Below are 7,894 nucleotides of genomic sequence, written 5' to 3' on the forward strand. Positions count from 1 at the left end.
TATATTTTATATTATACTGCAATATAGTATATATGTATATGTATATTATGTATAACGATAATATAAACTAATATATACTTAAGCTTTATAACATATATAAAGTGTAATAAAATTAAGCAGAAAATAAATATAATAAAAATTTTATATGTCATTATTATTATTATTAATTCCATTAATTGGAATAAGTCTTGTAACAATAGAGGCAAATTATGGTTTATATTTAGTAAATAATATAAAACTAAAATCTATAGCCTTAACTACATCAATAATAAATTTAATTGTTTCATTAATAATGTTTATATTATTTGATTTTAGTAGTAAACAATTTCAATTTATTGAAGAACATTACCAAGTAAGTTATTTTGATATATATTTAGGTGTTGATGGTTTATCAATATATTTTATATTATTAACTACTATAATAATGCCTATAGCTATATTATCTAATTGAAATTCAATACAATCTCAAAATGTATTATCATTTGTAGTAATAATGTTATTATTAGAAACATTATTATTAGCAGTATTCTTAGTTTTAGATGTTTTATTATTCTATATTTTTTTTGAAAGTATATTACCTCCTTTATTTTTATTAATAGGATTATTTGGTTCAAGTAATAAAGTAAGAGCTAGTTTCTATTTATTTTTATATACTTTATTAGGATCATTATTTATGTTATTATCTATAATAGTAATGTCTTCTATTATGGGTACAACAGATTTTGATGCATTATCTAAAGCAAACTTTAGCTATGTAACACAATTATTTTTATTTTATGGTATATTTATAGCTTTTGCTGTAAAAACACCAGTTATCTTTTTAAATACTTGATTATTAAAAGCTCACGTTGAATCACCTTTATCTGGTAGTATTATATTAGCGGGTATAGTTTTAAAATTAAGTTTATATGGTATATTTAGATTAATGTTACCTTTATTACCTAAAGCTTCTTTAAACTTTACATATATTATTTATGTAATAGGTGTAATAACTATAATATATGCAAGTTTTAGTACATTAAGAACAATAGATATTAAAGAATTAATTGCTTACTCTTCTGTATCTCACGCAGCTGTATATTTAATAGGTGCATTTAGTAATACAATACAAGGTATAGAAGGTGCAATAGTTTTAGGTTTAGCTCACGGTTTTGTTTCACCTGGATTATTTATTTGTGCTGGAGGTATTTTATATGATAGATCTTCTACTAGATTAATTACATATTATAGAGGTATGGCTCAAATTATGCCTATATTCTCTATATTATTCTTTATATTATCTTTAGGTAATAGTGGTACACCTTTAACATTAAATTTCTTAGGTGAATTTATGTCATTATATGGTGCATTTGAAAGAATGCCTATTTTAGGTATATTAGCTAGTACTTCTATTGTATTATCTGCAGCTTATACTATATTTATGTATAATAGAATAGCTTTTGGTGGTTCTTATTCTGTATATTTTGTAGAAAACATAGGTGATGTTACTAGAAGAGAGTTTATTTTATTATTAGTATTTGTAATATTTACAGTATTATTTGGTATATATCCTGCTCCTATATTAGATGGTTTACATTACTCAGTTTCTTCTTTAATATATAATATTAATTAAATTAAATTAAATTAAATTAAATTAATTTACTTAATTTATAGTTAATAACATTTATATTATAAATGTTTTATATAAAATATTTAATTATAATTAAATATTTTATATTATATCTTCTTACTAGCTCAATGGCAGAGCAGAATACTTCTAATATTTTGATCCAAGTTCGACCCTTGGGTAAGAATAATAATAATATATAGTATATTACTGTTATTATTTGTAGCCTTTATAGCTCAATGGTAGAGCGGAATACTGTTAATATTTTGATAGATGTTCGATTCATCTTAAGGGCTTTAAAAAAAATTATATTAATAACTTTACCATATAATCTTTTATAGTGAGGATAAAAATTAAGAAAAAATATCTAAATAATAAAAAAAAATATATAAATATGCCACAATTAGTTCCATTCTTTTTTGTAAATCAAGTAGTATTTACTTTTGTTATATTAACAGTATTAATATATACATTTACTAAATTCATATTACCAAGATTTGTACGTACTTTTATTTCACGTATTTACATAAATAAATTATAATTAAATAAATTAGTAGTTATATATAACTAAAATATAATAATTTTTAATTATTAATATCTCAGTAGAGTTTCAATATGAAAATAATAAGTTAATATTTATGTATATCTTATAAATAAACAATAATATGCGTCATTTAGATTTTGTATTAAGTCCATTAGACCAATTTGAAGTAAGAGATTTATTTTCTTTTAACGCTAACTTATTAGGTAATTTACACTTATCATTAACAAATATAGGTTTATACTTATCTATAAGTATCTTTTTAATTTTAACATATAGCTTATTAGCTACAAATAACAATAAAATAATACCAAATAACTGATCAATAAGTCAAGAAAGTATATATGCTACAGTACATGGTATAGTAATAAATCAAATTAACCCAAACAAAGGACAAATGTTCTTTCCATTAATGTATGTATTATTCATATTTATTTTAGTTAATAATTTAATAGGTTTAGTACCATATAGTTTTGCATCAACATCACATTTTATATTAACATTCTCTATTAGTTTTACTGTTGTATTAGGTGCAACTATATTAGGTTTCCAAAGACATGGGTTAAAATTCTTCTCATTATTTGTACCTTCAGGTTGTCCTTTAGCTTTATTACCTTTATTAGTTTTAATTGAATTTATTTCATACTTATCTAGAAATGTTTCATTAGGATTAAGATTAGCAGCTAACATATTAAGTGGTCACATGCTTTTAAGTATTTTAAGTGGATTCACATATAATATAATGACTAGTGGTGTATTATTCTTCTTCTTAGGTTTAATACCTTTAGCATTTATTATTGCATTCTCTGGTTTAGAATTAGCTATAGCATTTATTCAAGCTCAAGTTTTTGTAGTTTTAGCTTGTTCATATATTAAAGATGGTTTAGACTTACATTAATATTATAAAGTAGTAAACTAAAAAAAAAAATAACTATAAATTTCAATATTTAACAAAATAATACCCATTATCTAAATCATTCATATAAGTACTAATCTACTTAATGTTTGTATATAAGGGTTTATAATATATATATATATATTATTTAATATATAAAATATATAAAAATTATTACATAATAATATTTAAAAGATATAAAAATTTTATGAAAATAGGAAAGTCCAATACTTATTAGGCATATACACTTGAATATATAAATTCAATAATTATAGAAATATAAGGATTTTAACAGAAACTAAAATTATACTAAAATACTAATAAGTAATAATAAAATAATAGCGAACAATAATCCTATGTTTAGTTTTCATTTAGAATTATTAAAATTAAAACAGAAACTGGCTTAATTATATCTTAAAAAAATAACCTATAAATTAATAGTTAAATAACTATTATAAAGCAATATAGGTGATATGTATCATATAAAACCAAAAAAAATAACTATAAATTTCAACATAAAAATGAAAATAAATAGCAATATAGGTGATATGAATTATATAAAACCACAAATTAAATGGTAAATATTATCCATAATAAATAAAAATAGAGAGTTTGATGATGGCTCTAACTGAACACTGTCCAAGTACTTGACACATGCTAATCGAACGACTAATTAGTTTAAGTATTCTTGTTATTCTTATAACTCACTTTAGGTGAGTGGTAAGAAAAATACTTAAAATAAGTAGTAGTGGTGTACAGGTGAGTAAAAGATAAATTGACTACCTTAAAGTAAGGGGAAAAATCCCTTATAAACAAAAGGTTAAAATCCGCTTTAAGATGAAAATTTTTATCTCGGTGAGTAGTAGGAAAGGTAATGACTTTTCTAGCAATAAACCGTAGTCGTAACTGGAAAGTTGATCGACCACATTGGGTCTGAAAAAAACCCAATGCTTTTATGTACAGCAGTGAGGAATATTGGTCAATGGCCGAAAGGCTGAACCAGTAACTTGGAAGAATGTAAGTGTATTTGTATAAATACAATAGCGATTATGTCGCATAAAATTCTAAATAGATTGTATATAATGACATAATCTATTTATAAGTCTTGACCAAACTACGTGCCAGCAGTCGCGGTAATACGTAGGAGGCTAGTGTTAGTTATCTTTATTGGGTTTAAAGGGTAAGTAGACGGTAAATTAAACTCTAAATGAGTACTTTTTTACTAGAGTTATATGAGAGAAGGAAGAATTTCTGGAGTAGAGATAAAATTCGATGATACCAGGAGGACTGTCAACGGCGAAGGCGTCCTTCTATGTAATAACTGACGTTGAGAGACGAAGGCTTGGGTAGCAAACAGGATTAGATACCCTAGTAGTCCAAGCAGACAATGATGAATGTCATACATTAGATAAAAAATTTAATGTATAAACGAAAGTGTAAGCATTCCACCTCAAGAGTACTATGGCAACATATAAACTGAAATCATTAGACCGTTTCTAAAACCAGTAGTGAAGTATGTTATTTAATTCGATGATCCGCGAAAAACCTTACCACAGCTTGTATAGCAAATTATAAAAAATTGTTACAAGCGCTGCATGGCTGTCTTTAGTTAATGTCGTGAGATTTGGTTAATTCCTTTAATTAACGAAAACCCTCACTTTATTTATTTATATAAAGTGGTTCGCTATTACATTGGACTAGATAATAGGGATTAAGACAAGTCATTATGGCCTAAATGCTGTGGGCTATAGACGTGCCACATACGCCTTTACAACGGGATGCTATATTGTGAAATGGAGCTAATCCCCAAAAAAGGAAATAATATGGATTGTAGTCTGTAACTCGACTACATGAAAAAGGAATTACTAGTAATCGTGAATCACCAACGTCACGGTGAATTTTATCTTAGTTAGGTACTAACCACTCGTCAGGCGCTGAAAAAAGAAGATGCAGTAAGTTTGATATATTTTGTGTAAAGTTATATATGTTAATGTTATATAAATATGCAGAATAGTTTTCGTGTGCAAAACTTTGATTGGTGTTAAGTCGAAATAAGGTTCGTGTAATGGAAATTGCACGGGGAGTATAAACTTTAAAAAAAATATTAATATATATATATTATATAATCTTACATGGGTATGCTAATACTGGTTCAAATCCAGTTATAGATTAAATATATGTCTATATAAGAGGGGTCCCACGCGTTGGTTTGTGGGTTGAGCTGTAAACTCAAAAGCTATAGGCTATCGAAGGTTCGATTCCTTTCCACTCTAGTTAGATAAAAATCTAATACTATCCTGACATTTATTATATGTTTGTATAAACTGCTAATGGATTTTATTATTTTATTATGAATAGTATATTTTTATTAAATGATTCTATAACTAATGGATTTAGAATAGAATGTGTAGATATTATTTATTTAGTATCTATTTGTTTAGGTATTACTACTATAGTATGTAGAAATCCTGTAGTATCTGTTTTATTTTTAATAGCTTTATTTATTAATGTTGCAGGTTTATTAATATTAGTTGGATATAATTTTTTAGGTTTAGCTTATATATTAGTTTATGTAGGTGCTGTATCTATTTTATTTTTATTCATTTTAATGTTAATTAATATTAGAATTTCTGAATTATTGACTGAAACTAATAATGATATACCTTTAGCTGTTTTAACTGTTTTATTATTCTATTATATTATAGGACAAACATTACCTTCAAATTTAACAGATAATACTATTGTTTCTTATTTATCTAATTCATTTTCTAACATATATAGTGTACAATTAAATAATGATTTAAACCAACAAATTGGTTATGCAAGTAGTAAAGGTTGAGATAGTTCATTAATAGAACCTACACATATAGCTAGTATAGGTAATATTATGTATACTAGTTATTCTATGTGATTAATAATTACTTCTATTATATTATTATTAGGTATGGTAGGTGCTATTGTTATAACTATTAAACAAAAATAGTAATATAAAGCTTAAACAATTAAATATTAAATTAAAATATGATATATAAATCAAAAAGTAATTTTCAAAATCATCCGTTTCATTTAGTATCTCCATCTCCATGACCATTATTTACTAGTTTGTCATTATTTATATTAACAACAGCTACAGTTTTATTTATGCATGGATTTCAAGGATTTCAATACTTAGTTCCTTTAGCTATATTTAACGTTATGTACGTTATGGGTTTATGATTTAGAGATGTTATTTCAGAAGGTACTTACTTAGGTAATCATACTAATGCTGTACAAAAAGGATTAAACTTAGGTGTAGGTTTATTCATTATTTCTGAAGTTTTCTTTTTCTTAGCTATATTCTGAGCATTTTTCCACAGTGCTGTATCTCCTAGTGTTGAATTAGGTGCACAATGACCACCTTTAGGTATACAAGCTGTAAATCCATTTGAATTACCTTTATTAAATACTATATTATTATTATCTTCAGGTGTTACTATTACATACGCTCACCATTCTTTAATACAAGGTAATAGAAAAGGAGCTTTATATGGAACAGCTATAACTATAGTATTAGCTTTAGTATTTACTTTCTTCCAAGGTGTTGAATATTCAGTATCTTCTTTTACTATTTCTGATAGTGTTTATGGATCATGTTTCTATTTTGGTACTGGTTTCCACGGTATACACGTTATGGTAGGTACAGCTTTCTTAGCTGTAGGATTATGACGTTTAGCTGCATACCATTTAACAGATCACCATCATCTTGGTTATGAATCAGGTATATTATACTGACATTTTGTTGATGTTGTATGATTATTCTTATATATTTCTGTATACTATTGAGGTTATTAGATATATATAATAAAAATTTATTTATGTATATATATATATACATAAATATGTAATTTATTTAAATATATAACTTTTTAAAAAGTTATTTAGAGACTTTAGTTTAATGGTAAAACATGTGACTTTTAATCATTATAATATGGGTTCAAATCCCATAGGTCTTAAAAATTTACTAATAATGACTATAAGTTAATGGTAGACTGCTTATTTACCATATAAGATGTGCTGATTCGAATTCGGCTAGTCATATATAGTAAATTATTTAAATATGAAAATTGTTATAATGGCTATAAGTTAATGGTAGACTGTTTACCTTCCAAGTAAAGTGTGTTGATTCGAATTCAACTAGCCATATATATACATAAGTTGGGTTAGTAACTTAATTGGTAAAGGGTTTTCTTGTCGAGAAAATAGATGCCGGATCGAAACCGGTCTAACTCGTATGTATATATATAAATAAAAGGAAAAGTTGCTATTGGTAGGGTAAGATATTTGCTAAATATTGTGTTTTGACACTTAGATGTTCGATTCATCTCTTTTCCGAAGAGCATAGTTTAATAGGCAAAACTGTAAGCTTCAACCTTATATTTCTTAGTTCAAGTCTAAGTGCTCTTGAATATAAATAATATAGTATAGGTTCTTTAACTTAACTGGTAAAGTGTATTCTTGATAAGGATATGTTCAGTGTTCGAGTCGCTGAAGAATCAAAAAAAAAAAAAGAGAGTTGGCTGAGTGGTTTAAGGCGGCTAGCTTGAGTCTAGCTAAAGGTATAAACTTTCATATGTTCGAATCATATACTCTCTGATACTTATAATGTATATAAATTATTTAATAATAATAATATATAATTCTTGAGTATTTATGTTATATATATTATATTATTATAAATAAATAAAAATAATAACTAGTTAATAAGTTATAAAACAGGTTAGTGTCCGGTGGTTGGTCGCTTCATTTGGGTTGGAGATTGTTTATGTTCGAATCATAATAACCTGATTAATACTATATTATAAGCAAATATAGG

The 7,894-nt window shown here is 25.3% G+C and overlaps 5 protein-coding genes and 13 non-coding genes across 18 annotated transcripts; all 18 read left to right on the forward strand. All coding sequences in view use genetic code 4, as the record gives it.

Annotated features, from left to right (window-relative positions):
* Positions 1 to 145: 145 nt before the first annotated feature.
* nad4 (NADH dehydrogenase subunit 4) lies at positions 146 to 1,612 on the forward strand. The gene has a single exon. It carries the CDS (start codon positions 146 to 148, stop codon positions 1,610 to 1,612), a length of 1,467 nt encoding a protein of 488 aa, YP_010241233.1.
* Positions 1,613 to 1,723: 111 nt separating this feature from the next.
* Positions 1,724 to 1,794, forward strand: trnR(tct). The gene has a single exon. It is a non-coding gene; the product is annotated as a tRNA-Arg (tRNA).
* A 36-nt stretch (positions 1,795 to 1,830) lies between these two features.
* Positions 1,831 to 1,903, forward strand: trnN(gtt). The gene has a single exon. It is a non-coding gene; the product is annotated as a tRNA-Asn (tRNA).
* Positions 1,904 to 2,000: 97 nt separating this feature from the next.
* atp8 (ATP synthase protein 8) lies at positions 2,001 to 2,147 on the forward strand. The gene has a single exon. It carries the CDS (start codon positions 2,001 to 2,003, stop codon positions 2,145 to 2,147), a length of 147 nt encoding a protein of 48 aa, YP_010241234.1.
* A 124-nt stretch (positions 2,148 to 2,271) lies between these two features.
* atp6 (ATP synthase protein 6) lies at positions 2,272 to 3,045 on the forward strand. Its single transcript has one exon. The coding sequence runs from the start codon at positions 2,272 to 2,274 to the stop codon at positions 3,043 to 3,045; it is 774 nt and encodes a 257-aa protein (YP_010241235.1).
* A 643-nt stretch (positions 3,046 to 3,688) lies between these two features.
* rns lies at positions 3,689 to 5,123 on the forward strand. The gene has a single exon. It is a non-coding gene; the product is annotated as a small subunit ribosomal RNA (ribosomal RNA).
* Positions 5,124 to 5,230: 107 nt separating this feature from the next.
* Positions 5,231 to 5,315, forward strand: trnY(gta). The gene has a single exon. It is a non-coding gene; the product is annotated as a tRNA-Tyr (tRNA).
* Positions 5,316 to 5,392: 77 nt separating this feature from the next.
* nad6 (NADH dehydrogenase subunit 6) lies at positions 5,393 to 6,025 on the forward strand. Its single transcript has one exon. The coding sequence runs from the start codon at positions 5,393 to 5,395 to the stop codon at positions 6,023 to 6,025; it is 633 nt and encodes a 210-aa protein (YP_010241236.1).
* A 38-nt stretch (positions 6,026 to 6,063) lies between these two features.
* Positions 6,064 to 6,873, forward strand: cox3 (cytochrome oxidase subunit III). The gene has a single exon. The coding sequence runs from the start codon at positions 6,064 to 6,066 to the stop codon at positions 6,871 to 6,873; it is 810 nt and encodes a 269-aa protein (YP_010241237.1).
* Positions 6,874 to 6,962: 89 nt separating this feature from the next.
* Positions 6,963 to 7,034, forward strand: trnK(ttt). The gene has a single exon. It is a non-coding gene; the product is annotated as a tRNA-Lys (tRNA).
* A 14-nt stretch (positions 7,035 to 7,048) lies between these two features.
* On the forward strand, positions 7,049 to 7,119 carry trnG(acc). Its single transcript has one exon. It is a non-coding gene; the product is annotated as a tRNA-Gly (tRNA).
* A 34-nt stretch (positions 7,120 to 7,153) lies between these two features.
* trnG(tcc) lies at positions 7,154 to 7,224 on the forward strand. Its single transcript has one exon. It is a non-coding gene; the product is annotated as a tRNA-Gly (tRNA).
* A 13-nt stretch (positions 7,225 to 7,237) lies between these two features.
* Positions 7,238 to 7,312, forward strand: trnD(gtc). Its single transcript has one exon. It is a non-coding gene; the product is annotated as a tRNA-Asp (tRNA).
* A 20-nt stretch (positions 7,313 to 7,332) lies between these two features.
* Positions 7,333 to 7,413, forward strand: trnS(gct). The gene has a single exon. It is a non-coding gene; the product is annotated as a tRNA-Ser (tRNA).
* On the forward strand, positions 7,414 to 7,485 carry trnW. Its single transcript has one exon. It is a non-coding gene; the product is annotated as a tRNA-Trp (tRNA).
* Positions 7,486 to 7,505: 20 nt separating this feature from the next.
* On the forward strand, positions 7,506 to 7,577 carry trnI(gat). The gene has a single exon. It is a non-coding gene; the product is annotated as a tRNA-Ile (tRNA).
* An 11-nt stretch (positions 7,578 to 7,588) lies between these two features.
* trnS(tga) lies at positions 7,589 to 7,674 on the forward strand. Its single transcript has one exon. It is a non-coding gene; the product is annotated as a tRNA-Ser (tRNA).
* A 120-nt stretch (positions 7,675 to 7,794) lies between these two features.
* Positions 7,795 to 7,866, forward strand: trnP(tgg). The gene has a single exon. It is a non-coding gene; the product is annotated as a tRNA-Pro (tRNA).
* The last annotated feature ends 28 nt before the right edge of the window (positions 7,867 to 7,894 follow it).

This window comes from Penicillium canescens, mitochondrion, assembly GCF_028828765.1.
Source record: "Penicillium canescens mitochondrion, complete genome".
Classification (NCBI taxonomy): Eukaryota; Fungi; Ascomycota; class Eurotiomycetes; order Eurotiales; family Aspergillaceae; genus Penicillium; species Penicillium canescens.